At 57.2% G+C, this 26,163-nt stretch overlaps 2 protein-coding genes across 2 annotated transcripts in view; one reads left to right on the top strand and one right to left on the bottom strand.

Moving 5' to 3' along the window:
* Nucleotides 1-294: 294 nt before the first annotated feature.
* Wdr4 (WDR4 tRNA N7-guanosine methyltransferase non-catalytic subunit) lies at nt 295-10,491 on the top strand. The gene is made up of 11 exons (XM_090349725.1): nt 295-409; nt 1,413-1,478; nt 2,158-2,301; nt 4,221-4,377; nt 4,928-5,040; nt 5,866-5,926; nt 6,292-6,390; nt 7,760-7,824; nt 8,408-8,591; nt 9,145-9,214; nt 9,935-10,491. Exons 1-11 carry the CDS (start codon nt 321-323, stop codon nt 10,114-10,116), a joined length of 1,230 nt encoding a protein of 409 aa, XP_090205851.1. The 5' UTR covers nt 295-320; the 3' UTR covers nt 10,117-10,491.
* A 3,591-nt stretch (nt 10,492-14,082) lies between these two features.
* Nucleotides 14,083-26,163, bottom strand: part of Pde9a (phosphodiesterase 9A) — a 67,083-nt gene continuing 55,002 nt past the window's right edge. Inside the window, exons 11-19 of the mRNA XM_090349712.1 lie at nt 25,960-26,064; nt 25,624-25,706; nt 24,512-24,668; nt 22,139-22,252; nt 18,569-18,673; nt 17,947-18,075; nt 17,025-17,120; nt 16,586-16,703; nt 14,083-14,717 (exon numbers count right to left, since the gene is read on the bottom strand). Of these exons, the coding sequence (XP_090205838.1) occupies nt 16,602-16,703; nt 17,025-17,120; nt 17,947-18,075; nt 18,569-18,673; nt 22,139-22,252; nt 24,512-24,668; nt 25,624-25,706; nt 25,960-26,064 (891 nt within the window). The 3' untranslated portion in view covers nt 14,083-14,717; nt 16,586-16,601. The remainder of the gene's footprint in view (nt 14,718-16,585; nt 16,704-17,024; nt 17,121-17,946; nt 18,076-18,568; nt 18,674-22,138; nt 22,253-24,511; nt 24,669-25,623; nt 25,707-25,959; nt 26,065-26,163) is intronic.

The following is a 26,163-nucleotide window of genomic DNA, read 5'->3' as shown; positions in this document are numbered from 1 at the left end:
GAGGGACCAAGGCACGGCGAGGAGCCCACGAGAGCTCGGCGCCTGAGCAGCGGAGGAGTCTGGGCGGCACGTGCCGGGGTGGACGCGGCTGGGTGTGCGCAGGGCGGAGCCGGGCGGCGCTGGGGCCGACGGCCAGGGCGCTGGGGGAGCTCGGGGCCTTCGCGGCCTCCGCCGCAGGGAGTGACGTCACTGCCCCGCGCCGGCGGGAGGGACGCCGGTGGGCGGGGCGCCGGCGCGGGCTGACGCACGCGGGGGCGGGGCGCGGGGGGCGCGCGCACGCACGCACGCACTCCCTCCCACACGCACTCGCGTACGCACGCATGGCGAGTGCTGCGGGGCTGTCGCTGTGCGGCCAGGCGCTGGTGGTGCGGGGCGGCTGCCGCTTCCTGGCCGCCTCCACTGCGAGCAGGTGAGGGCGCGGGGCTGGGCGCGCAGGCGGCGGGCGGGCGGGCGACCCCGGACGAGGCGACCCGGAGCCCGGCCCGCGTCTCGTCACGCCACGCCCGGCGTCCCCCCCGCCACCCTGCCGCGCGTCCGCCTGGGCGCCAGGCCCTGGAGGGCGGCCGGCGGGCCCGGGGTGTGGGTGCGGGCGCGGCGGGCCCCGGGTGCGGGTGCGGCCGGCGGGCCCGGGGTGCGGGTGCGGCCGGCGGGCCCGGGGTGCGGCCGGCGGGCCCGGGGTGCGGGTGCGGCCGGCGGGCCCGGGGTGCGGGCGCGGCCGGCACGCGGCTGCCTCGGCGCGGCCGGCTTCCCCTCCCCCCCGGGCCCTCGCGGACGAGCGGCCTCTGGTTTGCGCCGGGCGGGACTGGGCTGAGCCGAGGGGCCCGGCGCCCGACGCGGACCGCGCCTGGACAGTGGCGGGCTCAGGACGGCGCGTCGTGTCCGCGGAGGCGGCGCTCGCCGGGCTGCGGCCTGTGTCGACCCTTCCGCAGGGTCAGGACGTCATTGAGGACACCCTCGAGGCGGGGGGTGTTGACTCCCGCCCCGGGGCTTGAACTCGGGGCCTAACACTGCCCTGGACTCAAGGTCACACTTCCGCTCCTGGCCTTTTTGCTGGTTGATTGAAGATTAAAAAGTCTTAGGGCCTTGCTTCCCAGACTGGCTTGAGTCTTGAACGCGAGAGCGCAGCCTCCTGAGTAGTTAGGACTTCAGGGATGGTCCTGTCGCAGTTTCCTTCTTCCCCTTTTTCTATTTTTTGGGGTGGGTGGGGTGGGGCACAGATCCAAGTTAGTTCTATCCGTCACAATTGGATGGTATGACATTGAGGGACGAGCTGAACTTCTCCCTGAAACGCTTTACCTTGGTACTGATTGATAAGACCCTTAATGTAACAGAGCAAGTATTGTTTATGTTGAAAGTGAAACAACACTGCCCTTTTGTTAACCAAGTGCTCATTTTTTGTCATTTTTCTCTAGTGATGATGGCAGTATCTTCATGTATGACTGCAGTACTGCAGAAGAGAAGGCGCAAGAAAGTAAAGGGTAAGGAGATGTGGAGGCCTGTGAGCTGGGGGGAGAATTCTTTGACTGCCCCATTGTGTGGATAAATGAGTTCCACCTCCACAAAGAAAGGTGGAACTGACTTTTAGGCATTTAAGCTTGTTTAGGACTTCTCCAAATATCTTTAGTTTCTATCAGTTTCTTTTTTTGCCAGTCCTGGGCTTGAGCTCAGGGCCTGAGCACTGTCCTTTGACTTTCTCAAGGCTAGAGCTCTACCACTTGAGCCTCAGCACCACTTCCAGCTTTTTTCTATGTATGTGGTACTGAGGAATCAAACCCTTGTCTTCGTGCATGCTAGGCAAGCGCTTTTCCCACTAGGCCAAACTCCCGACCCCTAGCATGGTTGGTCTTGTTTGTCAGTTCTGTTACTGTTTTAATAACGCCTGGAGGAGCTGGCCCTCCTGGCCCATTTTTTATTTATTTATTTAGACACTAGCATGTTCACTAGGAGACACTACTTAATTAGATTTCATACTTGAATTAGAAATGTTTTCTGAATGTTCTAAAGTCTCTTACTGGGTCCTGTGTTATGGGTACTTAAACTGCTTAATTTACCTTTATACTTGGATTGTGAGAGAAATGGATGAGGCTGGCTATAGAGGAGCAGAGCCTCAGTGAGGCTTCCCCAGGTGAGGCCTAATTGCTTTCCCTTGTGTCTCAGGGAGGACGGACAGCCTGTGGACAGAGGGAGTGACATGATTCTGGCGTCCACCTTCTCCACGTCTGGCAGCTATTTTGCTTTAACGGATGACAGTAAGCGTCTGATTCTTTTCCGTACAAAACCATGGCAGTGTCTGAGTGTCAGGTATGAAATGCTCACACTGCATCATTAAGATGTGGTATGGACCCCTTGTGCTTGCATGTCAGTAGCAATCGTGACAGTAACCATAGTAATAAAGCACTCATATGGAGTACCAGCTCCATACAGCCAGGCACTCATTTAGTGTCTGTTCATACACTGTGCTGTATGCACCGATTTCTAATAGCATAATGAGGTCCTGTGCCTGCTGCTCTGCTCCTCCAGTCCCAGGGCTTGCAGGAGCAGTGCCACGAGCCTGCATTCCTCAGACACAAGGGCCCCATGTGGCAGAGTTGGAAGTGGGTAGGTGGCGGCTGAGCTGGACCTAACCTTCCCACCCAGCACAGTCCTGTAAACTTGGCTCAGGCTGCCTCCACCCTTCCTGGGGAGAATGCTACCTTTTGTGATCTTTGTTTCTCCCTCTGGTGCCTTAATGCCCCATGGTCTTGTCATGGTGGCCTCACTGCTGCACATGGTGCTCTCTGGGCTCTAACAGTGGCCCAGTATGATCTGATGTCCTCAGGAGAACTTTGTGGTCCCTGCTGTGTGGTCCTCCTCTCCCTCCTGCTCTTTTTAGGAGTAGGAGTCTGGTACTGTCCTCCTGGACATCTGTGTTTCCTTCCCTCCCTCTTTTCCTCCCTCCCTCTCCCCCTCCCTCCTTCCCTTTTCTTCTCAGTTCCTTTCTTTGCCTTCCCTTCCCCTTTTTCTTCTCCTCTTTGTGTATGTGTGTGCCAATCCTTGGGCTTGAACTCAGGCCTGGACACTGTCCGTGAGCTTCTTTTTTTGGTCAAAGCTACTGTACCACTTGAGCTACAGTGCTACTTTCGACTATTCCTGTGTATGTGGTACTGAGGAATTGAACACAGGACTTTATGCATGCTAGGCAAGCCTTCTACCACTAATCCACATTCCTAGCCCCATTCCCTTTTCTTTCCTTTTCATTATCTTCTCTTTTTCTTACTTTCATCTCTGTTTGGAATTTGAGCCTTTTCTGTGGGGGGCATCAGTCATGGGTCTTGGTTTGAACTTGGGGCCTGGGCACTGTCCCTGAGCTCTTTTGCAAAGTGCTACTCTACCACTTTGAGTCACAGTGCCACTTCTAGTTTTCTGGTGATTAACTAGAGATAAAAGTCTTCTGGACGTTCTTACCCAGGCTGGCTGTGACCCAGAATCTTGGATCTCAGCCTCTGAGTAGCTAGGATTACAGGCGTGAGCCCCCGCACTCAGCTGGAATTTGAGTCTCTTGTCTTAGCCTTCTAAGTGCTGGGATGCATCCCTGTACCTGGCTTGAACAATTTTCTTACCTTTCCCAGTCCTGAGGTTTGAACTCAGATACTGGGCATCGTCTCTGAGCTTCTTTTGCTTAAGGCTAGCGCTCTACTCTTAGAGCCACAGTTGCACTTCCAGCCTTTTGGGTGACTGATTGTAGGTAAGCCTCTACCGAGTGGGTTAGCGTTAACATGATCCTCAGGTGTCAGCTTCCTGGATACCTAGGAGCACAGGCCCGAGCCACAGGTGCCCAGTGGACATGTCTCTTAAGAAAAACTGCTCGTCACTCCAAAAACCCACAAAAACTGCTAGTCAAATTGGTCTAAAGTGTTGGCCTTGATTGCTGGGCTTGGCAGGACCTGACTTGGGCCCGCAGAGCACTGGAAGAATGTGAGTCATTCATACTGGAGTTACAGTACCTCCTAGTTTTGCCACCCCTGTCTGCATGTGTCCAGATCCCTCGTTAGCTGGTAGCAGGACAGTTAAGTAGTGCATGTGGAGCCATGTGTAATGAGCGTTTATTGAGCATGTATCGGAGCAAAGGCGAGCGGGAGCGAGGGGAAGATTCCTCCATTGTACCCTCCTGTGGTCTGAGCCCACAGGGGTGCGGGACCCCTGTTTGGGCGGGTGCTAACCGGGCCTCTCTGGCCCTGCAGGGCCGTGGTGAGGAGGTGCACGGCACTCACCTTCACCGCCTCAGAGGAGCAGGTCTTGGTGGCTGACAAGTCTGGAGATGTCTACTCCTTCTCGGTGCGGGAGCCCGAGGGCCCGGGCAGGCTGGAGCTGGGGCACCTGTCCATGCTGCTGGATGTGGTACGTAGCCCACACGAAGCCACAAAACCCGCTGAGGTCTGGGCAGCCGGGCTGGGGTCCACATAGGACAGGATGGAGGAGGGAGGGGGCAGTACAGAGAAGACTGGTGAATGGACCTGAGGGACAGCCTTGCCAGGGGATGCAGAGGCAGATGCGCAGAGCCCTGGCCTGCACTCCTTCTCAGAGCTGTGCCATGTGCTTGCTGCCCTCAACTTCAGTCCTTCCAAGATGTCACAGACAGCGGGCACCCAGAGTCCCTTTGAGGGTGAGACCAGCCCATGGCAGAGCTGGAATGGCCCTGGCGGGCAGGGGGTGGGAAGCAGGTCCTCCTGAGAACCTCTGGGGTGCATGCATAAATGTGACTGGCCATAGAGGAAAGAGCGCCCACCCCTTCCCCAGTCCCCAGCCTTGCCCTGCTGTGGATCTCAGTTCCCAGCAGACAGCCTCAGAGGCTGAGAGCTCTATGGGGAGGGTCGGTACAGGTGTCCCCATGCCAGTGAAAGACCAATGAGTGAATGACGCCTTCCTCTCCTGACTCCTGGTGCCATAGGCCGTGAGTCCTGACGACCGCTTCGTGCTCACTGCGGACCGGGACGAGAAGATCCGGGTCAGCTGGGCTGCCGCCCCACACAGCATTGAGGCTTTCTGTCTGGGGCACACGGAGTGAGTGCCGCCCCTGTCCCCTTGCGAGGTGGGGTTTCCTGGTGGTTCACAGCCAGGCGGAAAGCCTGAGTTGTCTCCCATAGGCCCTGCCAGCTGGCACCTCAGTGCCACCTGGTCCCTGGCTCACTTGACGTGGCAGCCTGGTACTCAGCACGGGGGCAGCAGGCCATGGGTGGAAGAGTGCCCTCCTGTGGGCTCCTTACCCCCGTTTCCATGCAGTTTCTGGTAAACGCTGGCCGTCGTGGCAGCCAGGAAGTGGCAGTGTTGGGGACGAGGGCCCCGGGCATCCTGTCAGAATCCATAGATGGCATCCAGGTGCCAGCCCCCAGAGGAGGACTGCCTCACAGTAGAAGAGTACCACTCTCCTGGCCAGAGCCAGTTACAGAGGAAAGAGCAGTGCGTAGCTTGGACTGCTTCAGGCAGTGGAAACAGTCGGAGGCTTTAGTTCAGTTGGAGACTGCTTCTATCTTCTACTTGGGTAAATGCAGACCTGGACCTCCACGAGGGTTGGTGGTCACGATTGGCGCTTGAAGGTAGCTGTGCTCCAGGCTGGCCCTGAGTGTCCTCTGGTGGAGGCAGGTAGAGCTGCCACGCTGAGCATCTACGGGGCTTTGTTTTTGGAACTTCCTGTCTAGTGAGGTTTCCCTCTGCCAAGGGTTGCGTGTGGGGTACCCAGAAGTGCCCCAGTGTGCTGTCCCACCTTCCTGGCCTACCTGGGCTCGTCTTCTGGCCTTGGCATTGTCCCCAGCATCAGTCATTTTTGAGGAGGTTGCATGGAGTCCCCCTTCCTGGGGCCGGGCCCTGACCCGCCTTCTCTCCCTGCAGGTTTGTGAGCCGCATCTTTGTGGTGCCCGGTCACCCCGAACTGCTCCTGTCCTCCTCTGGGGTGAGTGCTCTGTTACTGCAGGACGGGGTGGCAGAGACGGCCACGGTCCCTGGCTTGGCTTCAGGACAAGAGTGCCCGTTACCAGGTGGTGCTTGGTGCCTGGTCTTTATTCAGGGTGCATGGACGTATGCGTGTGCACGCATGTGCATGCCTGCCTGTGCTGTGTGTGCATGTACACATCTGGCTCCACACTCCATGTGTGGACTTTGGCTTCCTAGCTGGTAGTAGTCTGGCCCCTAGACAGTTGGTTTTTCTTGATGGCCGCCTGTCTTCTCAGAGAGCGGAGTTCTGAGGGAAACCCCGGTGGTCTCACCACCTGCGTCTCACCAGCATGCATGCATGCTCACCCACGTGTCTCTGCACAGGACGGCACCTTGCGGCTGTGGGAGTACAGGAGTGGCCGCCAGCTGCACTGCTGCGACCTGGCTGGTCTGCAGGGGCCAGCGGAGCCCAAGGATCACAAGGTAGCTGAGCTCTCCCTTCCGGTGACGGCTGGCTGTGAGCGTCAAACTTCCTCCCACTCTCCATCCGTATTTCCAGCGCTAGAGGTGCCTGGTCACGCCGTGGAATTATGTGACCCAAATGGCTGATCACACTCGTGATTAGAAAGCAGTGGTTCTTGGTAGAGGCCCTGGGCGCCTTAGCTTCTTCAGTTGCTGTGGTGGGGCCAGCTGGCATTCCCTGTCCGCCCTGGGGTGCCTGGCATCTGTCTGCTGTCCCCTGTGGCATGGGCATTGGTTAGGTGCCCTGGCAGGTGTGTTTCATAACTGTTAGGGCTGCCATCCTTTGCCAGGCAGCTGGGAGCTGGAGGATTTTTCTTCCAATTTCCTGAGCCTTCCAAAAGCCTCTCTCATTAGGCAACATTTCTTTTTCCTTTTTTTTTTTTTTTTTTTTTGTGAGTCATGGGCTTGAACTCTGGGCCTGGGCGCTGTCCCTGAGCTCCTCAGCTCAAGGTTAGTGCTCTACCAATTCAACCACAACTTCCATGGCTTTACTTCCCATCTTCTGGTGGTTCACTGGAGCTAAGTCGCTCAGACTTTTGTTCCTGGGCTGGCTTTGAACTGTGATCTTCTGATCCTCAGAGCTCAGCTTCCTGAGTAGCTAGGGTTACAGGCGTGAGCCACTGGCACTCAGCTCAAATTTGTTTGTTTATTGCCAGACCTGGGGCTTGAACTCTGGGCCTGAGGACTGTCCTTGGGCTTTCTGAAGGCTATAACTAGCTCTAACACTAGGCCAAATTCCTGGCTCTCAAACTTATTTTTAAGTAGTTGTACAAAGAGGTCTAAGTTCAACAAGTCAGATTATGAGTACCGTACACCCTTTCTGTCATTCCATTTTTTGTTTTATTTATTTTTTTGCTCAAGGCTACTACTGTTTTACCACTTGAGCCACAGGTCCACTTCTGGCTTTTTTTGGTGGTTAATTCGATACAAGTCTTGTACTTTTCGTTCCAGTCTGGCTTTGAAGTTTAATCCTCGGTTCTCAGCCTCTTGAGCAGCTAGGATGACATGCATGAGCCACCCCGATCTCTCTGTGGCCTGGGCTAACTGATCTTACTCTTCTCCTGCCTTCGCCTCCCTAGTGTTGAGAGCCTAGGCGGAAGCCACCATGCCTGACGTTTTCATGGCGGCCCCTGCCTGGGAAGCATGCCATCTGCATGGCCTTGTATCTGATAGAAATCTCTCTTTGTGTTCCTGGGCCACGGGTAGCTTCTGCTGTCTGCCTGCCTGGCAGCACTGTGGGGCTCAGGCTCCACCCTCCTGGCCCCGGGTGGAGGGAGGAAGCGGCTGGGGTGGGTTCAGGGTGGGGCCCAGCACCTGCTCTTCCTCGCAGGGCCTTGCTGCATCCAGGATCACGTTCTGGGGCCAGGAGAGCTGCGTGGCAGTTCTGTGTGACTGGTGAGCCCCCTCCCCCCTCGTCTTGTGAGCCTATGAGGAGGGAGGGCTGGCACTGAGAGCCAATGCCGTGGGGTAGCCTCCCTCTGGGGTGAGGCTGTGGGTCCTTTACCCTCTGGAAGGTTGGCAGTGCCCCCTGAGCTTTCGTGGCTGGCATGTCAATTTGGAGGCATGTCCGCCTCTGTGAGTCCCTCTTAGAGCCCATGGGGGCTGTGGCCTGCGGCAGGCATGTTGAGCATCTCTTCTTTGCCAGGCCAGTTTTGGGTTCTCTGGGCTCTGGGTTTTGTGCTCTGCTGGCCCGGGCAGCAGTCCTGGCTGTCCTGGAGTTGAGGGCACAGGTTTGCAGAGGAGAGGAGATGCGGGTCTATTCATGGCCGACCTCTTACCGTGTGTCCCCGGCTGGTCATCTGTTACTGCACATGAACCCAGAACTCAGACTGCAAGTGCCCCTCCCTGCAGGGCTTCCGACACTTGGAGGCCTCTGGCACAGGGCGTCCTCGAGGTGGTGTGGGCAGAGGCCGAGCGGTGTGGGCCGGGCGCCATCCAGGCCTGAGGTCACCATCTCAGCTGTTTCTCTCTTGGGAAGCGTTCCCGCAGTGTTCCTCTTCCAGCTCGACGCTGACAGACGGCAGCTGCTGTTCCAACAACAGCTCTCCTTCCCCCAGCGGGTGTGGGACATCGTGTTTGAGGACACCCGGGGGCTGTGGGTTCTGCAGGACTGCCGAGAGGCCGCCCTCGTGCTCTGGAGGCCTGTGGATGGCAGGTGGCAGGTGAGGCTCTGCTCCTTGTTCACGCTGGCTGCCGTCTTGTCCCAGCTACAGGCAGCATGGCTTCCTCCCTGGCCCTCCAGGTTGGTCTCGCCAGGGCCCCAGGGCCGCGTCCTGATGGGCGGCAGCTGGAGACCTGGTGTGATAGAGACCTGGCCAGCTCATCCCTGCCGTGCTTCTGGCCCTTGTTGCTGTGTCACAGGGCGTCCCCGTCTCCCCCCCCCCCGCCCATGCCCAATCCGGTCCTACTTACCTCTTCAGTGGTGCTAGCTCTAGGTGTGGCCTGTGAGGCCCCTGGAGGAGGGGGGTTAGCGCTGGGGTTCGCAGTGCTGGGTGAGCCTGGCCCTTGTGGAAGCTGTCTCCTAAGTTGGGCTGGGGTACAGGGTGGGTATGCCAGGGCTTGCCATGGGTGCCTGTGCTCTAACCCGTTCTCTGGGCTGAGCGCTTTGTAGACGCTGGACCTCCGGCCTCCTGAGCAGAGGTGCGGCCTGCCACGCCCAGAGGTGGCGGTGGCCTCTGATAGCTTAGTCTCCAGCCTGGCTCTTTGTCCTTCCAGCCCATCTGTGAAAGTGCCGTGTCCCAGAGGCTCTCCAGTCATCTCCGTGGAGACTGGGCCATGTTGGAAGGTGAGGGCGTGCCCAGGTGGGGAAGGGTGCCGCTGCAGAGGCAGAGGGTGCAGGCAGTCCCTGTGTGGGGAGGGGTCCTTACCCAAGGGATCTGAACTCGGAATGGGTGCCTGGGTGGCATCGGCTGCAGGGCATCTGCTTGCTTGCTTGCTGCTTCTGGCGGTCTGGTTGCTCTTTGTGTTGTGGGTGAAGGGTGAGGAGGGACAGGGTTGGGCCTCCCCGTCTGGTGTGGAGTGGCTCTGGCTGAGGCCTCAGGTGGTGTGTGCCGTCCTCTCAGCTGCTCTTGCAGGCCCCAGTCAGCAGGTCCTGCAGATGTCACCTCATGCCATGTGGGGTAAAGCCCGGCTTTGGGTCTGTTCTGCGGAGGAGACAGCCTGTTTGCACACACACGTGTGTGGCACACGTGCTGAGGGCGCCCAGGCTGCGGGGCTGAGGCGGGTGCCGCCTGCAGGCCAAGGCCAGGGTGAGCCAGTGTCCAGTGTGGGTGTGGCCTTTCTGCAGGCTGCGCGCAGGCAATACGCACTGAAGTCTGCTTCCTGCCCCTGCCGTCCCCTTGCCTCCTGACACTTGCGTAGCAGGTGCCCGGACCAGCCATGGCTGGGTCTTGGGACGGGCCTCAAGTCCACACAGCCCTTGCAGGAGGGTGGGGGTCCAGGGGTCCTGGGTTCTCGGCCCAGGTCTGGCTTCCGGGGCCAGCTGCATGTGTCACCCCTGTCACAGGCTCCGTGAGCGCAGAGGATGGCTTCCGCAGTCTCTACAAGGCCACCTTCGACAACATGTCCTCCTACCTGAAGAGGAAGGAAGAGAGGCTGCAGCAGCGGCTGGAGAAGAAGCGGCCGCGGAGTCCCCCGCCGGGGCACAGCAAAAGGACGCGGCCTGGCCCTGCGGCCCTGACGTGCTGACCTTGCCCCCTGCAGCCGTCACTCATCCAGGAAGGAAGAGGGTGACAGCCAGGTCTCCGCCAACTCAGCTCAGCACCACCCCTACTCTCCAGGCTCTAGAACATTGCCCCTCGCTGGCCGCAGCTCTGGTCTGGGGGTCTTTTCTCGAGTCCTGGGGTGTGGGATACACTGTGAGCTCCCCATGTCACATGGAGTTGCTGGTGCCTCCCGTGGCCGGTTTCCCTGCCCGGGCCCGGCTCCGAGCTCTGGGCTCTGTAGGCCTGTGAGTGGCTCCTCGTGCCTGCCCCACCACCTGGGAGGGCGGAGGCCTGCCAGCCCTCAGCCTAGGGCAGCAGCTGCCACCTTGGGCTGGCACGCGCGGCAGGGGGTCACCGGCGGCCTTCCAGAGCTTGGGGCAGGAATGCCAGACGCCCGTCTCCATGCTCGGGGTGTGCTGCTGTGGAGAAGGGAGGGACTGCTGTCTGGAGCGGGCGGGCCACACTGGCGTTTCTGTCGTCAGTCGGTCCTGGGGCTCGGACGCTGGACCTGGGCGCTTTCCTGAGTTCTACGCAAGGCCAGCCACTCCCAGGCTTTTCTGAAGAGTCTCACACACGGACTTTCTTGCCTGGGCTGGTTTCGAACCATGATCTTCAGATCTCCACTTCCCGAGTAGCTAGGATTGCAGGCTCACACTGGCTCTTTGGTGATTCTGTGCCACGTGCGGTAGGCACCGCTGTGTGCTCTGGTGATGCTGAGCCTACCAGAAACCAAGTCCTGCCGCCCTCGGTGACTGCACTGCCCCTGCGCCGCCCCACCCCCCTCAAGTGCCTTGCCGCTCTGTCACCCCTGGTTAGAAAACAGTGCCGTGTGTGAGGTGATGCTAACCTCCAGTCCTCGGGGTCGGAGGCTCCAATCTGGAGGCCTGACCTTAGTGTGAACCCGGCCCACACAGTGAAAGCTGGCGAATGGACTGTCGGGAGAATTGGGAGAAATCATTCTTCCTGTGTCACTCCCCTGCCTCGTCAAGCTGTCGTATGCATGGGTAGGCCAGGTGGGGAGGCGGCAGCCCCTTCTCAGGCGGGGCCTCCCATACCCCTGACCCAGTGCAGGCCCCAGGGCGTCCGATGGGGAGACTGGAGGAGAGGCTGGAGCTGAGAAGACCCAGGGTGTCTGTCCCCTTTTATTTCTGTGCTAGGCTGCAGGGCTCGAGGCCTGGGTGCTCATGGTTCAGTTGCTGCTTCAGCCACGCTTCCAGTGGGCATTTTGCTGGCTCCTTGGAGATGGAGTTCGGCCTGGGCTGGCACTTCTTCCAGGTCTGAGCCTTCAGGAGAGAGAATTCCAGATGTGAGGCCTTGAGGTCTGCTTTCAAATGATCAAGGTTATGAGGCCCAACCTCACAGAGCAGCTGGCGGTCCCCAGCGCCCGCCCTGCTGACTGGTGTGGAGCCTGCCTGGCTCCTGTCCCCGGAGGCGCTCACCTCCCGCGTGCAGCTGCACGGGTGAAGTCTCCACTCGTTCACCTGGTGCTCTGCTCCTGGACACACCGGCCTTGGTTTGGGTGGTAGGGGTGGGGAGATTGGTGGGGCAGAGAAGTGGGTCCCGCCTGCCCCAGTTCTATACACTGTGACCACAGCAGTGGCTTCTGGACCTCAAGCACCCTGTCCCGTCCTGGTTGGCTCCTCTGCACAGGCCCTGGGCACCCGCGGTGCACGCGTCACTCTGTTCTTGCTGCACTCGGCTCTTGTTGGGGTGCCCAGGGGTCTGCGGCGTTTCTTTCCAGCAGTTTGAGTAGGACCTTGACTTGCAGTTCTTCCCCTCCGCAGCAGTGGTGTGAGGTCTGTGGTGCGGTGTTGGCCCTGTCCCCGCCTGCCTGGACCGTCCTTGTGCTGCTCCATGCCCCATGGCAAAGCAGTTTTGTGCGTCAGTCTTGTCACCTGTGGGGACTTAGTTTTTGTATATTCACTTTTATCTTTTTTATTTTCCACTTTTAGTTCTGTACCTTGTGCTTTTTGGAACATTCATTGCATTTTTGTTCTTTTTATCGATTAAAACCGTCAGGCTTAAGTATTTAGTTCTTGTAGTTTTAACTTTTCCATTTTGGTTGCAATGTGTGGAAGGGATAAGAAGTGCCATGAGCTGGACACTAGAAGATTAGCCAAGACCTGATTTCAAAGCAAATACTGAAAGACGGGATGTGGCTCAAGTGTAGCTCCTGGCTCTGTGTGTGTGTGTGTGTGTGTGTGTGTGTGTGTAAGGCTGAGTACTGAGGAGTGGTGCTGCCGGCCTGTGCTCAGTAGACTTTTTTCTTGTGGGTCATAGGGCATTAACTCAGCTGTCCCCAAGCTCTTCAGCTCAAGGCTCTTGCCCTACCCCTGAGCCACAGCCCCACTTCCCATTTTCTAGTGGTTAACTGGAGATAAGAGTCCCTCATTCTTTAGTTCCTGGGCTGGCTGAACCTCGATCCTCAGATCTCAGCCTCCCAAGTAGCCAGGATGCCAGACGTGAGCCACCGAGCCTGACTCCAGGAGACTTTTCTGTGCAACGCTGAGGTTGGGAAGGTCCACAGCGTGTTACCACACGGTCTTCTGCAAGAATTTGCACTTACATTTGGGCCTAGCATATGGGGCCATCTGATCCAGACCTAAACTTGGTCTTGCCTCCATTGCCAGGGCACAAGCAGCCCACAGAACCTCATGTGCCACTGGCCAGCAGGGGGCGCAGCCGGGGTGAGGGGGGCGCCTGCTGGGTTCTCACCTGCATTCTGAGAATGGCATCCTGGGGGGAATCCCTCTAACCTCCCTGACCTGTAGGTTGCTGGGAGGTGCAGTTTAAAGCATTTGGCCATTTGGAGGTTTTTTCCCCCTAGACGTCTGGCCTAATTGCGTGGAGGACTCAGAATCCACCTAAAAAACAAGGGCTGGGAGTTTGGCCTAGTGGTAGAGCGCTTGCCTAGCATGCATGAAGGCCAGGGTTCGATTCCTTGGTACCACATGCATAGAAAAAAGCCAGAAGTGGTGCTGAGGCTCAAGTGGTAGAGCTCTAGCCTTGAGAAAGTCCAAGGACAGTGCTCAGGCCCTGAGCTCAAGCCCAGGACTGGCAAAAAAAAAAAAAAAAACCTTGCGCTAGGCCAGTTGCAGCGTCCCATTGTCTTAGCTTTTGTGTTCTAGACCCTGCTAGGTGAGTGCGTCCTTAGCTGCCACCGCCCCAGTCACTGTGAGCCTGGCCCTCTCCTCTCTGGATCTCTTCTTTGTTCATCTTCCTTTTTTTTTTTTTTTTTGCCAGTGCTGGCTTGAACTCAGGGGCCTGGGCTTTCTCAAGGCTAGAGCTCTACCATTTGAGCCACAGCATCACCTTGGCTTTTTCTACGTATGTGGTATGGAGCAATCGAACCCGGGTCTTCATGCATGTGAGGCAAGCACTCGACCACTAGGCCAACCTCCCGGCCCTTCATCTTCCTTTGGATTAACGTGGAAGATTCTTTGCATGAGTGTGTGAATACACGGGCACACATGCGTACATGCCGTTCCCCTTTCAGCCTTTTCACTCAAGGATGGAACTACTACTTGAGCCACAGCTCCACTCTAGCTTTTTACTGGTTAGGTGGAGATTAGAGTCTGATGGATTTCTCTACCCAGGCTGGCTTTGAACTGCGATCCTCAGATGTCAGCCTCCCAGCGGGGATGCCCCCCTCCCATCCTGAGCACTCAGCCTTTGTGGTCCTCACTGCCGGGGATGGCTCTCCCACACCCCACTTCCCACACTCATGCCGCCTCAGGCCCCCGCATCTCCAGCACAGAAACACAGGCCAAGCTCACGTCCTGTGCTGCAGCACCACGCTGACATTTAATGTGGGATTTACATGGGCGTGTGTGTACCATCACATGGGTCTGTTCTGAGATACACGTGTGGGGCCACTGAGGGTCCTCTGTCTGACCCCAGTGGGAACACAGCAGAGGCAGCTGGGATACACAACTCTACAGACACAATGTACATAGCCATTTCTGTAGAAGAATATATTATTTAAAAGACAATTTAAAAATAAAAATTCTGTACAACATCATGAATCCCCCCCACGCCCTTTGTATTTGTGAACGAAACAGTTCTATAAAACATGGTCTGGTGCCCAGAGCAACCCTCCTTTGTGGAGGGCCTCCCAGAGCCAGTTCCCCACGCAGGGGTCTCCTGGAGCAAACTTCCCTGCACCCAGGCTCTCCACCAGCTGCGCCAGGCCCGCCACCGCCGCTCTGCTAGTTTCTGCCACCACCGTCTACCGGGAAGAGTAAGCACAACTGGTTTGTCATTTGGGGACTGAACACTAGGCAAGTCACAAACAGCTCTGCACCACAGGCTGTTAAGCAGTGAGGCCGTCTCACAGTGCTGCACACACGGGAAAGTAAGGCTCTTCAGAGCCACACGACATGACCCGACTTCAAGTTAAGTGATGCTGCAGGTCAGCAGTGGCTCACACCTTAATCCCAGCTATTCAGGAGGCTGAGATCTGAAGATCATGGTGTGAAGCCGGGTTGGGCAGGAAAGTCCTTGAGAGTCACCCCAAGTTAATCACCAAAAGCCAGAAGTGGAGCTGTGGCTCAAGTGGTAGTGCATCTGCCCTGATCAAAAAAGCTGAAGGAAAACACCCAGGCCCTGAGTTCAAGTGGGAATAGCACACATACACACACACACACACACACACATACATATACACATACACACACATATATATATATACACATACACACACACAGATACATATACACATACACACACATACACACACACACACACAGATTAAATGCCCCGTTTGCTGAGCAGCTCTTACTGGATTGCTACCACCACAGCAGCATGTGACCTGAGGCAATGCAGCCCATGCTGAGGCTCACAGAGGTAGAAACACGTGCATTCCCTGAGTGTGCCATTAGCAAAGCTGTCACGATAACCAAGCGTGCTGCAGGCCAGCGTCTGCTGTTCCCCTGTGAAACCAAAGCCAGACCGGGCACTGTTGCATGGCTCAGTTTGTAATCCTAGCGACCTAGGAGGCCGAGATCTGAAGATCCACGCTCAAAGCCTGCTGGGGCAGGAAAGTGTGCGACTCTCATCTCCAGTTAACTACCAAAGCGCTGGAAGGCAGCTGTGCTCGCGTGGTAGGGCACTGGCCTTGTGAGGAGGAGCTAAGGGGTGGCTCCGGTGAACTGAGGGCCTCTGAGGCTGGCAAGTGCATGGTCTTACATGAACTGACCACAGGGCATTGCCATGTGAGTTATGGGGGACTGAACTGGAGCAGTGGTACATGCTAAGAGCCATTGCTTTTGAAAAGCATGGAGTATATCAACTGCATGTTACAAAAGACTTTCTGTTCAAAGTGACACAAATTTTGAGTTTTCAGGCCGCGAGTTTGGCCTAGTGGTAGAGTGCTTGCCTACCTAGCATGCACAAAGACCCAGGTTTGATTCCTCCGTGCCACATACATAGAAAAAAGTTGGAAGTGCTAGAGCTCTAGCCTTGAGAAAGTCCAAGGACAGTGCTCAGGCCCTGAGCTTAAGCCCAGGACTGACAAAAAAAAAAATTGGGGGGGGGGGTGGTTCTGATAGCTAAGTGCACATTTCTTTTTCAGAGCTGAATTCTACTTACTATATGTGAAAAATTAAAATTACACTTATTTTAATTTTGGTGTCAGTACTGGGGCTTGGACTCTGCCTCACATTCTTGCTTACCCCCTTTTTAAAAAAAACTTTGCCAGTCCTGGGCTTGAGCTCAGGGACTGGGCACTGTCCTTGGACTTTCTCTCGGCTAAAAGTCTACCACTTGAGCTTCAACACCACTTCCGGCTTTTTTCTATGTATGTGGTTCTGAGGAATTGAACCTGGGTCTTAGCGAGTGCTAGGCAAGTACTCTACCACTAAGCTAAACTCCCGGTCTTGCTTGGTTTTTTTGGGGGGGGGGAGGGGTGGGTCATGGGGTTCAAACTCGGCCTGGGAGCTGTCCCGGAGCTCTTCAGCTCAAGGCTACCACCCTATTCTTGAGCCAAGCCCCACTTCCCATTTTCTAGAGGTTAATTAGAGGTAAGAGTCTCAGGTCCTTTTGTGCCCAGGCTGGCTTTGAACCTTGATCCTCAGATCTCAGCCTCCTGAGTAGACAGGATTACAGGCGTGAGCCACTGCACCGGGCTTGCCTTTTTTTGCTCAGGACCAGTATTCTGCAAATTCAGCCACAGCTCCACCTCTGGCTTTTTGTCAGTCAGAGATAAGAGTCTCATAGACTTTTCTACCTAGATGGTTTTGAACTTGGGATCCTCAGATCTCAGCCTCCTGAGCAGCTAGGATTACAAGCATGAGCGAACTGGCCCATTCTCAAGCTCCACTGACTTGAACACACTGTGCAGGCTGCGGTTTGGTGTGGCTCACGTCTGTCCACCTTGAAGTCGACTCCGCAGCAGGGTGAACCCTGTGACTGGCCGTCATTCCCCATGCCCTCCACACTTTAGTCTGAATTACCGGATGCTTGTGGACATCACTTTGGGAGAGCGTGAGCTTCACTGCTTTTCACCTCTCTGCTCTTGTCTCTGGATTTTTCCGCATTCCTCGATGTCAAGGTCTCTGTTGTTTTCTGTAACTAGACAGGGCAGAGCAGGCCAGAGTCACGGCCAGGGAGCACTGCTGCCACCAGTGGAGGAGCCAGGGCTGGCACTTGTCTCCTGGCCCGGGGGACCCGTCAGTGGGGACGGACCTCTGCTGTAAACCTGCTTCTCTTAGGGCCTGGATGGCAGCACGGAGGGGATTCGAGGGCCCATCCACACCTGGGCTTTGGGATGAGGGTGTGAGGGGAGCCCACCCACCCTTTCTGAGGTAAGCTCTTGCAGCACCCATGCGCGTGCGTGCGTGTGTGTGTGTGTGTGTGGCGGGGTCTGGGGCCCGGGGCCCGGGGCCGCCTCACCTCTGCCGCCTCGTCATCTCGCTGCTTCAGAGCCTCGTAGTGATCCCTGGACTCCCAGAGGGGCTGCAGCATGAGCTCCTGGGCCCCGGGGAAGAGCTGGGGACAGATGGCCTGAGCATCAGCATCTGCCCGTCACTCTTAGGACGCTGGACAAGAGACTCCTGGGCCTCTGGGCCCCCGTGGAGCCCTGATTCCGAGGAGACGGGGTGCAAAGGCACTGGGTCACCCCACTCCTATCTCTAGGGTGCTAGCCTCTTCTCGGCTGTTCATGGGAATTCTCCAGCCCACCCCTTCCCCAGCCTGCCTCAGGAAGAGGGGTGGGCACGAGCAGGCGCTGCTGGAGCAACTGATGAGGGGCATGGGGACGAGGGCCTCCGGGTGGTGGTGTGGGAATGGAAAGGGTCTGCAGGAGGCCGAGATGGGGGGGAAGTGAGTGCTTAGAAGGTGGGAGATTAGGGGGGTCTCAGGCGGGCAGCTCTGGGCACAGAGGTGAGCGGCTGGGGCAGAGGTGGTGTGGGGGGGAGTTGGGGGGGAGGGGAGAGCCCAGGGCCTGGGCCTCGGTTTCTCAGTGTGATAGGAGAGCCACAGAGCTGGTACTGCCCACGGGTTGTCTCTAGGCTGGGAGCCATGGCGGGTACCCAGCGGGTGGTGTTGAGAGTCCACGGGTGGGCAGAGCTGGACTGGCAGCTCTGGGTACAGCCGGGAGGAAAGGGCTCCTGGCAGCCCTCACCATGCAGGGGAGGGGGAGCATCCAGGAGCTCACATGCATCCTCACAGGCACACACGTGAGCGCACGTGCCTGGCGCACGCACGCGCAGGCACGTGCGCCTGTGTGCACGGCGCAAGGGAGGAAAACAGCGCCGGCGTGGCTGAAGTGTGTTCCTGCGCGGGCCCAGCAGACTGCGTGGTGCCGTGCGCTCACCTTGGTCACCGTTTCGAACATGGGGATGAGGACAAACTTGATGAACCCAATCTGGGCGGTGGCTTTGGTCACTTTGTCTCGGTCCATGAACGGGGCCACGGGAAGGCCTTCTGACTTTTCCCGGTCGCTCTGCAGGGAGGGTAGTGGGCAGCGGCGTTGAAGGTGGAAAGGCCCTGGGCATCTGGGGAGACCCTCGTGCCCGTTCTTAAAGGAAGGATGAATCAACCGAGTCCCTGACCGCTGAGATCCCCTCCACACGGGGGTGAGTGCAGCCACTCACGTCCCCGCCATGCCTCTGCTGGGGCCTGGGGTCACCAACAGGGACACTCTAGCCTTGTTTTCTGACTTTCTGCTCTTCCTGGCGCTCTCACATGCTCCCACAGTTCTTACTGGGCCCCCTCTTCTTGGGGCTCCCACATGCTCCCACCATTCTTGCTTCTCCATTCCTCAGCTGACTTTGTCACTGGGATGGTGACCGACTGTCACTCTCTTTCACATCTGCTCTGCCCCGGTTTATTTCCACGGTCAGGAAGGCGTTGGGCACACCTGTGCCCTGCCCTGCAGCCCTGGTCAGAGGGGCTGGCCGGAGCCACGGTGTTGGGTGACTTGGGGCGTCTCTTACCTGCATGAAATACTCTTCTAATAAACAGTCCACCCAGGGCTCTGCAACTTCCGTGGGGCGAACCTCGTTAGAGATGTCGCAGCATTTTATCAAGATCATCTTCAGCTGGAAGAGAGGTTGGGCACTTAGGCCGGGGAGACAGGACGGAGAGCTGCTGCTGTGTGGGGTTGGATTGGATTCGTGGCGACAGGCGGGGAGAGGGGCAGGGGCACTGATGCTAGGCCCGAGGGACTGAGTTTTACTGCTCCCCTCTTTCCTTCCCTCATTCTGTCTTCGGGGGGGATGAGAGACCTTCCCATCACCCAAAGCATCAGACACACAGACGTTTTATAAAACTAATTATAAGCTGTCAAGTTCACAAGTAATGCCTTGGGTATCGGAGAGGCCTGGGCTTTACCAGGGAACTGAAAGAGAGCTGCCGAGCTGAGGATGCAGGGACCCCTGGCAGGAGAAATGTCCGAATCCCCCACCATTCCGAAGGCATAGCTAGAAGGATCTCAGTCAGAGGCTGACAGTGGGCAAAAAGTGAAAGACCCTGTGAAAAACAAAACCTCAAACAATAAGACAAAACAAAACACCCTGAAGCAGAAAGGCATGGGCTCAAGCAGTAGAGTTCCTGCCTGCCAGGCAAGCTTACGGACTCAAACCCAGTACTTAAGAAAAAAAAATGCAGATCCACAATGAAGAAGGAAATTTCAGTCTAGAAGCACAGAGGGCCTGGCAGGGTCTTGTGGACCCCCCCCCCCCCCCCCGGTCCCAGAACACTGGGGAAACTTCAGGCCTGTCCTGTTCACACACCACCAGGTGAAACCCCAATTCTCTGCCGACAAACATTCCTACTCTTGGCTCCCAGAGTCCTCCCCCTCGGGACCATCTCTCTGCCAAGCACGCCCTGCCCTGCCCTGCTGGCGCCCAGGGCCTCAGGTCCTGCCCGGGCCCCTCCTTCCAGCCTTCCATGCCCACAGGCTGGCCCACATCCTGGCTCTGCACCAGGCACCAACGCTGTCTCCAGCAATGGCCATGGCTGTGCAGACCTGCAGGGAGGCGTGCTAGGCCCAGGAAGCCCGGTTTAGTCGGCTCCTCCAGGCAGGGTGGGGGACAGGGTTGGGTGGCACTGCTGTTTGTCAGCACACTGTGTGCACACTAGGGTGGTGGAGCTGTGTCTTCACCCCTTGGTCCAGAGGCCACTCGGCCAGCGGCTGGTTCCCGGCAGTGACCTCTCCTCTCCTCCTGGAGAAGACCAGCTGTAGGCCAGAGGCTCACACTGAGACATGCCACAGTCTCGTGGGGAGGGAAGGGAACCTGGGTGGAGCCTTTCACCCAGGCTACACAATATAGCAGGTGTGTGTGTGGGGGGGTCATGGGGCTTGAACTCTGGGCCTGGGCGCTATCCCTCCGCTCTTCAGCTCAAGGCTACCACCCTACCCTTGAGCCAAGCCCCACTTCCCATTTTCCAGAGGTTAACTGGAGATAAGAGTCTCAGATCCTTTTGTGCCGGGCTGGTTTTGAACCCTGATCCTCAGATCTCAGCCTCCTGAGTGGCTAGGCTGACGGGCGTGAGCCACTGTGCCCGGCTCAGTGCTGCTTTTGATTTGACTTGTTGTCCTGACTGCCCATCTTTACCCCTTGAAGCAGCGTGGCCTCCTGCCCAGCACTCAGGACCCCTGGCTGCCTCTCCTCACCCCTCCTCGGAGGGAAGGCAGGTGAAGGTGCAGCCTGCTTTCCTCCCCGCCATGGCCCACTCATCCCCGTGTTCACCTTCTTGTCCTTCTTCACAGGATGACGCCGCCTCTCCCACACGGTGGGTTTTCAGATCAAGGACCGCCCCCCCCACCCCGCGTGTCTTTGGTTTTGCTTCCTGTGGCTTCAGTTCCTCATTGTCAATGGTGGTCCAGAAATATCCCGTGGAAGATGGCAGAAACAAAGGCTGAGCCACCCGTTTGAAAGTGCGCTGGGCTAGAAGTGGGCTGGGAAGCCTTGCCGTTCTTTGTGCCAGCCGGCATGGAAGCCTCCCCAGCCCCACCTCCACGTGGGGTTTGCTGATTGCCCACTGATTACGTAGTCGTTCTCTTGGTTATCAGAGGGACTGTGATGTCCCAGTTTCCAGGCGACGATGGTTTACTTAATGAGGTCTTCAAAACACAAGAGCTGTGATGCTGGTGACTTTTCCGCAGCACACTCTCATACCGGTTGATTGCTGTCATTGTCATCGCTGTTGTCGTCATCGTCATCATATTTGTTTCTGGGTTTGAACTCAGGGCCTTTCTCTACCATTTGAGCTTCACCTCCAGGGCTCTATTACCATTGTTGTTAGGCTCCCCTGGCACCTAACTTAGAATGTAGTACCCACAGGGCTTGGTGCTATCCAGAGTTTTATGCACGCGGGGTCTTGGGATGGGGGGACCGTTGTATCCCTTCCAACTTAGGGAAGGGAGGCTTTTGGAGGCCCCATCTTCGTGGGCGGTACATCCTCCCACAGCACCTGTGTTAACCCCCGGGTATCTCCCAAGTTCACTATCTTGCAGTCTTCCCCAGAGGCTCAATGTACCCCAGAAGCAATGGCGAGTTCAGCCATCTGAGAGAGGGAGGACAGTGACAAGACAATTTAAAGAGTGAGAGGGCCAGAGTGTGACCTAGTGGTAGAGTGGCATGCACAAAGTCCTGGGTTCGATTCCTCGGTACCACATATACAGAAAAAGCCAGAAGCGGTGCTATCGTTCAAGTGGTGGGGTGCTAGCCTTGAAAAAGCCCAGGGACAGTGCCCAGGCCCCAGTCTCAAGCCCCAGGACTGGGGGAAAAAAAAAAAGAGTGAAAAGCCAGGCACTGATTGCTCATGCCTAGAATCCTAGCTACTCTGGAGGCAAATCTGTGGATCACAGTTCAAAGCTGGCCCAGGTAGGAAAGGCTATGAGACTCTCATCTCCAATTGACCCCCCGCCCCTCCCCCAAAAAAGCTGGAAGTGGAACTGTGGCTGAAGTGGTAAAATGTAGGTCACCTTGAGCAAAAAAATCCATAGAGACCCTACGTTCAAGCCCCAGGACCAGCACATGCGTGCTCACACACACACGTGTGCACACACACACAGAGCACAGATCCAGCACCATCTCCTTTCCCTCTGAATGCCAGGAAGGGGACTGTTGGCGTTTTTTTCTTTTCTTTTTGAGACAGAATCTCACTGTGTGGCCCAAGCTTGCCTAGAACACATGACCTCCTGCCTCAGTTTCCACAGGGCTTGGATGGCAGGTAAACCATCCTAGCACACCTGCTACGCCTGGCACCTCTGCTCTGTGGAAGGCAGATTCTGAGGTGACCTGCCTCAGGCTCTCCTGAGGCTGGCCCTGCCTACAGGCGTGTGGGCACCTCACCCCAAGGCCCGGAGGCCCGGCGCTGGCTCGCAGGGCTCCAGTCAGCGGGCAGGGGGCTCAGTGGGGCCGCACGCCATGAGGACACGGTGCGAGGCCGCTCACCAGGGCCACGAGGACACAGAGCGGGGCCGCTCACCAGGGCCACGAGGACACAGAGCGGGGCCGCTCACCAGGGCCACGAGGACACAGAGCGGGGCTGCTCACCAGGGTCAGGTGCTCCTCGTTGCTGTAGTCAAAGGCCTCCATCTTTTCTTTGAAAGAGTCCATGATTTCCGCATGTCGCGCCATGTCGGTGGCCAGGATCAAGGTGATCATTCCCTGAGTGGAGAGAGCAGAGCGTGGCCCATGACTTCTTGCCTCTGAGGGCCTGCAGAACAACTGACCTGGACATCCCAGGCTCCCAGAACTGGTGGTGTCTGCGTTTGCTTGTGAAGTGTTGTGAAGTGTATCCAGTCAGCCACCTACCCGCCCAGCCAGCCAGCCATTCACCTCCTTACCCAGTCAGCCATCTACCTGTCCAGCTATCCACCAACTCATCCAGCTAGCCATCTACCCATCCACCCGCCCTCCCACCAGCCCTGCAAGCCATCCACCCATGTGTCCATCCATCCATTGCACTAACATTTACAGAACATCTGTGTCAGGTATAATGTTCTATTTTTTCAAGAAAACCGTGAGCATCAAATGCAAAAGCCAAATCAAATAGTCTAAGGAATCCAAAAGTATATTATTTTTTTGGAGGCAACACTTATATATATATATATATATTTTTTTTTTTGCCAGTCCTGGTCTTGAGCTCAGGGCCTGAGCACTGTCCTTGGACTTTCTCAAGGCTAGAGCTCTACCACTTGAGCCTCAGCACCACTTCCGGCTTTTTTCTATGTATGTGGTACCGAGGAATCGAACCCGGGTCTTCATGCATGCTAGGCAAGCACTTTAACCTCTAGGCCAAATTCCCGGCCCCAACACATATATTTTGAATAACAATTTGTTATGAATGAAGGGTTGAGTCAATTTTCCCTAAAAAAAAAAATTCAATGATAAAATATGTTCTAAAAATTGGGACAGCTGGACCAAGAGTTTGGCCTAGTGGTAGCGTGCTTGCCTAGCATGCCTGAAGACCCAGGTTTGATTCCTTGGTACCACATACATTAAAAAAAAAAGCCGGAAGTGGTGCCGAGGCTCAAGTGGTAGAACTCTAGCCTTGAGGAAATGCCCAAGGACAGTGCCTAGGCCCTGAGTTCAAGAGCTCAAGCCCAGTACTGGTAACAACAACAAAACAAAGGGACAACTGATTTTTTTTTTTCCGGTCAGTCATGGGGCTTGGACTCTGGGTCTGGGAGCTGTCCCTGAGCTCTTCAGCTCAAGGCTACTGCCCTACCCCTTGACCCACAGTGCCACTTCTGATTTTCTAGTGGTTAGCTGGAGATAAGAGTCTCACAGACTTTGGCGCCCAGGCAGGCTTTGAACCGTGATCCTCAGATCTCAGCCTCCTGAGTAGCTAGGTGTAAGCCACCGTGCCGGGCTTCCTTGGACATTTTTTGCTCAAGGCTAGTGCTCTGCCATTGGAGCCACAGTACCACTTCTGACTTATTCTGTGTATCTGTGGTATCCAGGAAGAAGCCAGGGCTTCATGCATGCTAGGTGAGTACCTAACACTAAACCACACTCCCACCCCCAGCTTTGAACATCTTGTGGTGGCTTTTCAGGCTGTTATTCTCTGACAAAGCTAAGCTCATCAGCTCCTTGTGCAGGATCAGCTAGGCTGAGGAAGGATACATCTGAGAGACCATTTGGGGACACAGTTCCCGGGCCCAGCAGAGGCTCTGCAGAGAGATGCTCCTCGCAGGGCCTGGGGGGCAGCCAGCACGGCCACCCCAGGGCAGCCCGGCTCTACCGGAGCCCACTCCCTCACAGTTCCAGAGGCGGACTCAAGGTCAAGGTGTTCTGGTTTCCACTGGCCCCTAGTGGCCCTTGGCTTATGTCACATCCATTTTGTGGCCTTCTCTAAGGACACCTGCTACTGGGTGGGCAGTCCACAGTGCAGCTGCAGCATCTGCTTCAGAACACCTGTGAAGACCTGCCAAACCCTGGTGCAGGGCTGGTTCTGGGAGTCAGCCACCATCTAACCCGTCTCGGTTCCTGGCTCTCCCTGTGCACCGTGCGGGACGGCTCTCGTGGGGAGGACTTTTGTTTTTCATGGACTGGAAGCATTTGCCTCAGGACGGGGTAGCTACCCAGTTGTGGGCAGGAATGTGTGAAGCTGACCGGGCCTGAGTGACAGGAGATAGCAGCTGGAGTGGGGCTGGGGGTCAGTGGTACCAGCTTGACGTGGCAGATAAGCTACCTAACCTTTCAAGTCTCCATTTCCTGGACTACGAGACAGAACACAGCTTATCTCACGTGTGTGTGGAGTTATACTGGGTGGCCTCAGGTGCACCCAGGAAGAGCCCCTCTTCTTAGGGCTCCAGGTGGATCCTGGTGAAGGTGTGGAAGGAGGGAAAGTCCTAGGGTGCCCGGTGGCCCTGCCTGGACCCCACGCCTTCCTCCACGGCAGAGCAGATGCTGCCCACACACCTGCCGGATCTGCCTGAAGCTGTCGGGCGGGACGCTGGAGAAGATGTTGCATTCCGGCTGCGCCAGGATCTGGAAGGCCACGGCGCAGTGGTGATTCTCCAGGGGTGAGATGTCGTTGTAGCGCACAGCCAGCTCTGTGCGTGCATTGATCTGGTACCTGGTGTGGAGGAGGGCGGACGGCTCAGCTCCCCGCTGCACCTCGGCACCCCTCACGGGGCGCTTGTGAGCGGTGCTGCTAAACCTGCAAGGAGGCGTCATGGCTCTGGCCCCACCTCTGCAGCCGCTCCCATTAGGGGTCTCCAGTCCCCATGCCCTCTGCCCTCTCCCTGGGCCCCGAAGGCACCCTAGCTCCTGCAGATACGACGGAATGTCCCAGCCTGTGTTTAAATTTATTTTGAGACTGTCTCACTCCCAGCCCAGGCTGTCCTCACACGCATGCTCTTCCTGTCTGCTGAGAGCCTGGCTAAGTAAGGGCTGTACTTTGGAGTCCACGCCGAGGCAAAGCCTCTTTGCTGTCGTGAGCTAGGGAAATGAAGTGTGTGGGAGGGGCCAGGCGGTGTCCAGGGTGTCATCCTGCAGTGGCCTCCCGTGCAGTGGCCTGTGGCTACTCTGATGAAGGCGACACGGCTCTGGGTGCAGTCACTGCATGAGCAGACGAGCTCATCAGAAAGCACGACGTGTCACTGACTGCAAACCAGTGCCATGTGGGTGGACGGCTGGCTGTGTGGCGTGGTGCTCTCCCGATGGGACGGAGACACTCCTGGTCCCCACAATGGGGCTGGTCCTCCTGGCCCACAGGCCGTGGCCCTGGCCTCGAGGCCCGCCCTCACCAGCCCTTCTCTGGCTCAGTGGGCCTTGCTCTCTACTTGTTTCTTTGGAACAGGCCAGGGAAGCAGCACTAGAAGGGGAGCCACACAGGCCACTGTCAGACAGGACTGGGGTTCCCATCTGAACCTGGAATCAGGATGCCAAGGGCTGTCCACAGGGCTTGAAGGCTTCCAAGAGCTGCAAGTCTGAAAGCCTGGTGCTGTCTTATGGGCGGGGACCTTGGGTGACAGGACTGGGGAAGATGGGGCCGCGCGGTCTGACAGCCAGGGCGTCCGTGTACATACGTGTTGTTGAATCCTGGGTGGTCGAGGTCATGGCAGATGGCTGCGGTCATCAGGACCAGGATGTCCATCTGGGAGAGTTTCTCCTAGACAGGGGTTGGGGTGGGGGCAGCACTCAGGTTTCTGCCTCTGACTGGGAGGGTGGAAACGGGGGGCAAGAGTAGTGGGGGATGGAGATGGAGCCACAGGGTCAGGCAGGGCCAGCAGGGGGCAGGAGTCCCTCGACCCTGGCCACGCCTTGTCCACACTGCGGCTGGCAGCTGGACCCCCTGCCTGTTGCCCGCAGTGGGGGCAGGCAGGTGCCCTGGGAGGACCAGGCCGGGACCCCGAGGGACTCACCTGGAGGCCGCACAGCCAGACCATGCTGTACATCATCTGCGTGACGCAGAAGCAGTGCCGGAAGTTGTGGAACGGGTTGTCGCGGTAGTTGTCCTGCACGCAGAGCTGTGAGACAGGAGAGGCTGGGACAGGAGCCCCCCTCGCCCCTGCCCTCCGGCCCATACCACCCAGAAGGGAGTCTGCACGCCCTGCCAGACCCTGCTC

This window comes from Megascapheus bottae, chromosome 1 (genome assembly GCF_031878675.1).
Source record: "Megascapheus bottae isolate mThoBot1 chromosome 1, mThoBot2.hap1, whole genome shotgun sequence".
NCBI lineage: Eukaryota > Metazoa > Chordata > Mammalia > Rodentia > Geomyidae > Megascapheus > Megascapheus bottae.
This window is presented reverse-complemented; position numbering and strand designations above follow the sequence as displayed.